The 6,815-nt window shown below is 36.0% G+C and overlaps 1 protein-coding gene across 1 annotated transcript; it reads right to left on the reverse strand.

Moving 5' to 3' along the window:
• Positions 1-1,689: 1,689 nt before the first annotated feature.
• LOC147847926 (uncharacterized) lies at positions 1,690-3,300 on the reverse strand. Its single transcript, XM_087338739.1, has one exon. It carries the CDS (start codon positions 2,921-2,923, stop codon positions 1,892-1,894), a length of 1,032 nt encoding a protein of 343 aa, XP_087194865.1. The 5' UTR covers positions 2,924-3,300; the 3' UTR covers positions 1,690-1,891.
• Positions 3,301-6,815: the final 3,515 nt, after the last annotated feature.

The raw sequence follows: 6,815 nt of genomic DNA on the forward strand, positions 1-6,815 counted from the left end.
TTCAGCAAACAAACGGCCTCCAACAGAATCTATTAAGCTAATATGGCACACATTAATAACTACATTGAGGGCCCAATATGAGCGGATTGATGGAACAGATGATGCTTCAGAACTAATGAGGCTGAATTTCAGAAAATGATGGTGTACTACACCGATGGCAGCAGAAACTGGAATGGATATACATTGGCAGTACGTAGTACCGAGATGGTTGTTCCCCCCTCCCATTAGATGAAAGAGGGGCGTGAATGACATGATAGAGAACAAACATGTGGGCTATTGAGTTTAAGTTAAATAAGTGGCGTTGTCCATATGGAAATAGGTAATGACTACCTGATAAAGGGTCTAAAGTTGTGTATTGAATGGCATTTTAACTAATGGAGTATGTTCTTATTTGGTTAAAAAAATAAATACAACAATTAGGCATATAATATCATTTGAGAAACCAAAGTCGAATCATCTATTTTTACACAACCTACTCACATTTCTCTAGTTAAACATAAGAGCATTCTTACAACAATTCGTATCTTTTTTCAAAAATATGTTGAGGTCTTGATTTTTCAGGTGTACTAAGCATCCTTTAAGGCTCACAAAGCACTACATTTGGTGAAATAGAATTATATTGAACTTACAAAAACACATTTTTGACCAATATTTTCCCCATGTGTGACAAAGTTTAGTTGGTTACCATCTATCTTACACACCATAAAATTGGTCAATGTATATCTCGTAGTTGTACCCATCCTTTGCCCCATGTGACTATGAATCTTGAGTGTGAATCATTTGCAAATTAATATCATAGTTTTAAAGAAAATTGGTGTCTTGAACATCATGCAAAACATTTGTTGGTCACATAATCAAGTTCTTGGCATTAACATATTTTTGTTATTGAGCACAAAACACTAAATGACATCCCAACTATTTCTCATACTCGTTTTCATTTTTTAATTTTCTAAGATATGACGGTTTAGATGTATTCATAACCTTGGAGTGAAAAATGGATTGAGAGTAAAACAAGGAGTTATACAATCTCTTTCCTCTGTGTTGGATCATTGGAGAAAATATTAATAGATAAAGCTTCCTAAACATTTGGACCTAAAAATAGTCGTTGAGAAAAAGACATAAAATGTCCATCACAAGGTCGAGAGAACCTAATATTGCCTTTTAAAACCCAACCAAAGGCACAACATGCTAAATAGATATATTTTCAAAAATCCACATGAAAGATAGAATATGATCCTATATTAGATGGGGTTGTGAGCCCATGGCAAGATAGGTTTATACCACGGTCCCCACCAACTTACAACTATTGAAACTAATGTATGACATGTTAACTTGACCCCTTGGTATTGGAAACAAAAGAAAATGATACACATGAATGATGAGGACTATGAGAATTCTTACATAGGGCTACAAAATTAATTGTATGAACTAATTTCTTTGTGCGGTGTGATAAGCATACAAGCACAAAATGACGATCTAGGTGCTTGGGGTGGATTGTTTGGTTCGAAGAGCCCTTGGATTGTAATACACAATGCTTCTGAGTAGGAGTGGACAACATGTGGCAAACAATTGTTTGTATGATGTCCATTATGATATTTGTGGGACCATATGAACTATACAATCATGAGACCGTTAAAAAGGAAGGTTGATTTTTATACATACAATGACATTAATTTTGTAACCAGTAGGAAAGTGTCTAAAAGGTCATTACTACCTCATTATATATTGGTAAGAACTTTACAACTTATAGAAAAGAGGGATTTTGCTTTATAGCCTATCAACACAAGGTAAAAGTTGATTGTTAAGCTTTCAAAAGCACATCTCTAACCTAGGCAATCATGCTAAGACATGAAGATCAAATTATAACACATAAATATTGTGATAGGATATTCTAGACAAAAAAGACAAGCCTATCTTTGAGTTGAGAGTTCCTACACTTGAGGCTAGCATCAACCAAACCCGAGGACGGTGTCGAGTTGCGCCACGCGATGGCGGAGCCGGAGATGCCTATTGGGGCTGGGTTCACATGAGCCAGGAATTGGTTTCCCACTAAGAGATCTCCGAAAAGCTCGGCATTCTCCGCCTTATGAGTGCTAATGGTGAGGATCCGGGAACAAGTGTCCTTGATCTTTGCCATTGCCATTGCCGGGGAGTTCATAAAAGAAGACATTGTTGTTTCCGGCACCATGCCCAAAGTATTGGCTGATGTCGAGTCCCGAAACTGGGTCCAAGCATTGTTACAAGAAGAAGATGAAGAAGAAGAAGAATTTTTCTTGGAGGAAGAATTACCTAATTTGAGGAATCTTGGAATGTCCTCCAAACTTACAGCTCCATCTTGCTCACGATTGGCTGTGTGAAACTGTCGGTAATTTGAATACGCTCTCGGTATGTTAGTAGCATCGGAATGTCGTCTAGGTATACAGTTGTTGAAAGACATGATGCTAGTAGTATTAATGGAGTGGCTATGGTAATCACGGCCATAAGATTGTGGATTTGGGCAAGATGTCGACCTTGCCATACACAATGTTTCTCCTTTAAGTCGTCGATCACATTCACCCACATTACCAATAGACTTGGAAACGCTTTCAACTTGGGTCGAAGAAAGCTCGAAATGCGATACATTTGAATTGGCTCGATCTTTGCTTGATCCTAGAATATTGGTTCCAGCTTGTGTCTCATTAGCTAACTCATCTTGGTTTGTAGGTGTACTACTACTTGATTTACTAGTGTAGCTTCTTATGAGCTTTCCTACCATGAATAACCCTAATTTCGTGGACGAGCTCTTCGTGTTCATGATCATATTGCATAGAGATGGTGCCCTCTTGCCAATTGACCATCTCTTCATTCCTCTCCAATGAAGAAGCATGGGAGGTTTGTTTTTACTACTACATGGTGGTGGCGGTGATATATTTGGAGGGGCCATATTATTGTATTGTATTGTATATATGTATAGAGAGAGGCAAGGTAGAATGAAGATTATTTAGTCTTAACATTGAGAGTAGTGGAGATAAAGAAGAAGAAGAAGATGATGATAGCCTTAATATAAGTCTTTTTGTTTTCTTATGAGATTTTTTTATGAGGTTCATGTTGGGACAACTTAACACTTTGTGATGCTCTCTCTCTCTCTATATATATATATACATATAGAGAGAGAGATACCATAGACCACCTAAAACTAGAAATGGAAAAGATGGATACATATAATCCAATGCAAGGAGGTGCATTGAGCCATATGCTATTCCTAACAAGAAAGCTAGAGGTCCATGACACCATAGAGAATAGTAGTAGTTTATTCCAACTTGTAAAATCGAGGTAGCCCTAAATCCAAGGCTTGTAAGTTGTGTGATGAAGAATCCCTATGAAAATGTAGTGCAAAAAAGATGATTGTCCAGTACGTACCAATGCTCGAAAACATAAAGTGTAATTTGGACTTGGATTATCGAAACTTTACCTTTAAACTTTCAAATTGAAGATATAAGTAGCTTTAAAACATCGGAAATTTTTTACCTTGTCGTAAAAGTTTCCTTTGTACTTTATTTAACTTATAATAAAAACATTCTATATGAACTTTGCTCTGTAGCCTCTTGGCTGACAACGTACAACTACCCCATTATGTGGGTCCCGTGTACTAAGCATGCATCTCCATTCTCGAGGATTCTAGTCCACAGTTTTGGATAGGTAAAACATTATTAAAATCCAATTCGAGAGTATATTTGCTCAATGTGTTGTCCATCTGGTGTGTAAGTTGGAAAAAGAATATGTTTCTTTTACCTAGGATAGAAATGTGCATTTGAGGAGTTGCTACACTTCATGTGGGCCATAAATCTACTTCTTTGCAACTTGGTTTGTCCATGCATATATTATGGAAAATGTCACATTCTTTTTACCTCTAAGTGTTGACAAACCTCACATAAGTTCAAAATTTATCCCTTTTTTTTCAAGATTTCTGCAATACATTGCCATATCATCCCTTCACTTCTATTGCAACCCAAGTGGTTGTTTGATCTTATAAAAAAATTCTTAAAATGTATGCCCCCAAACTGTTTTGCCTTTTGTTATGCATTAACAAAGGAGGAAGTAAGGTAAGATAATGATGGTTTTCTTATTTTGACAAGGTCATTATGCAATGGGGTTTGTATTAAGATCCATTATACCCATAAAGTTTGGCATAACATCTACTTAACCCCTAGTTGTTATGCCTAGTTTCAGGAGAAATATGGATTCTACCCTTCCAAAACTACACCTCTATTAGAAAGTAATATGTACATAGAACATTAATTTATTCCTTTTACCATAAGAAGAGTTCAAATACAAACATTCTACTTTCCTCTATATGTTTAACTTTACACTTGTGAAATTGTATATCATTCTCTTGAATTAACCTCTAAGAGATAATATCAAATGTGCCAGTACATAAGTTTTTTGGAGTAATCTAACTTCAAGGTGTTGTTTAGTTCTTTTAAGAGATAAATCTATTTTCTACAATGAAAAATGGAGGTGCAAATAAAATCATGATTGGGACAATGATGATATTTCCATTATTAGAAGATTTTTAATTCTTTGACATTTGTTTACCAAAAATTGAGTCACGTGGTTTGTTCAACTTTCCCATGGGAACGTTGATGTAAAAGACAATGGTGTGTTGATCTAAACATGCTAGGTATGATTGTAGGTACATGTGCCTCGATTTCCATTTTAAGATAGAGTTATAATTCAAGCTAGTATAAATTTTGCTACTCTTTTGTAGACCCTAGCAAATGCTGGTAGTTGTCAAACATTAGGTTCCCCACGAGATACTTTAAACACTAGAAAGTGAAGAATTTAGTTTAAGTTAATCTTTCATTTATTTCATATCAAAGCCTTACATACTATGGGCTCTAAGTGCCTAATCAAAGCAAAACATCAAGAGTGGCTTATGAAGAATGAGGGGATCGCTTTTGGTAAAATATTCTCTTAAAGTGATGCAATGACCTTTGAGAGAGGGTGTGATATAAGATTATGATGGTGTGGAGCTTTCAGAAGCTATGAAGTTCCTTTCAATTAGTTAGGGAAGGCTAGACCAGGTTATGATCATATGGTTTTGGGATTTTATGGCTCGATGAGGTTAGGGAAGGCAAAGATGATGATATATTTGCATCCAAAGGGCACAACATTCCTCATGTGATAAAAAATACTCTCAAAACATTCTCTTAAGATGTGTAGATGGTGGAAGATTTCAAAGTTGTAAAACAAAAAGAAAAACTAAATTAAAGACTAAGATCATATGAAGCAAACTAATATAGAACTAAAAAAACAAGCTTTAATTTTCATTTACGCTTTTAATTATTTTTATTTTTACCAAAAAACACTACTTCACATTAGTTAGCAAACAAAGTACATCAAAGTTCAACCATATTCAACAAAACTCATGCATCTCCCCACAAAACTAATCATAATCCCCACCCCCTCATTTACAACAGAAGTATTGCACCAACTTTTTACATAGTAACTTACTTGTACCGCAACTATACATATTTACATCTCCTACCCACTAATGGAAGCTATTGGCAAGAACAACCATTTGGGTGCTTGTAGTTCCATTTAGGCCCTGATGATGATTTGACCATCATAGGAGAACCACCCAATTTCAGCAAAAACTTTGATCGAGCCGTTTCTGCTTCATTTGAGTCCCCCTCAATCGAGTCGTATCATTTGTGCAACCGAGATACCAACTCAAACCATATGTTTAGCAACACCTCACCACTTGGGAGCTTTCGCTGCTGAAAAACGTACAACACCTAGCCCAAATGTGCTAGATCGATAAGCACGCGACCATTATCCATATCTCCTAAAAAAATGCAGATTTTGTGTCAAGTTGCAATCCAACACATTAGAACACACTACCACCCTGCACTATGAATCCATGACCATGTGGGTTTTAACTGTTCAGCCCAAACCTTCCCTGTTAACTTCAAACCCTGTAAGGACCCCCACACAACTCTCCCATGCTAGTGAAACCTTGTAGGAATTATGTGACCAAGCATGCATGGTCTCCTTTTATGTGACACATTCCAAACCATACTATTCTATATTTAGGTACCATAAGTTGCACATTCCTTTTTTCCTTTTAAATATCCACTACAACAAAAAAGTTAGTGACAATATATATAAGTTTATTTATATTTATATATTTAGTTTAAAATGTGTTTGTATTATGTAGGTATGTTTGTGTGTTTGTCTGTGTGGGGTTGGCATGGGGCGTATGTTTATAATTTCTGTGCTTGGATTGCAATCCATAAAGAGGGATGGGGTTTAGCTGCATCGTAGACTATCAATACTAAGAACATTACCGAAAGATATTCTGTCCCGAAATATTTATGTTTACAAGCCTCCAAGGATAGAAGGATTCTAGAAAGATCAGGTATTAAAAACATAGAAATTTCTTTGCAATTCATGTCATTATCTCCCATTCTGACCCAATGTATCTGCAGAGGAGAGTGTCATATATCAATAAGAGACATAGATCCCAAGAAAACTGAATCCAACACCATTAATTATTTAAAATATGTTGTAGAGGCCAAAAATCTTTTCGAAAACTTTTGAGGTTTAATAAAATGAAATCATCAGGCAAAGTAACTTCCTCAGCTTTACTGAGCAATAGCCATTCATACAAGCCCATGTTGATGAATCAGATTCTTTTAATTTATGTCTAAACAGCTAGGTATGGTTTGATGTAAGTACATTGCATAATGTAAGGTATTTGAGGATACATACCTGACAGGGTGATTCAAAAAAAATTCAGTGCTTGTTCCTCTCCAGCATGTGACAGCCTGCAA

Source organism: Azolla caroliniana, unplaced genomic scaffold (assembly GCF_043228905.1).
Source record: "Azolla caroliniana isolate FFs.n. ecotype wild unplaced genomic scaffold, voAzoCaro1.0.p SCAF_582, whole genome shotgun sequence".
Taxonomy (NCBI): domain Eukaryota; kingdom Viridiplantae; phylum Streptophyta; class Polypodiopsida; order Salviniales; family Salviniaceae; genus Azolla; species Azolla caroliniana.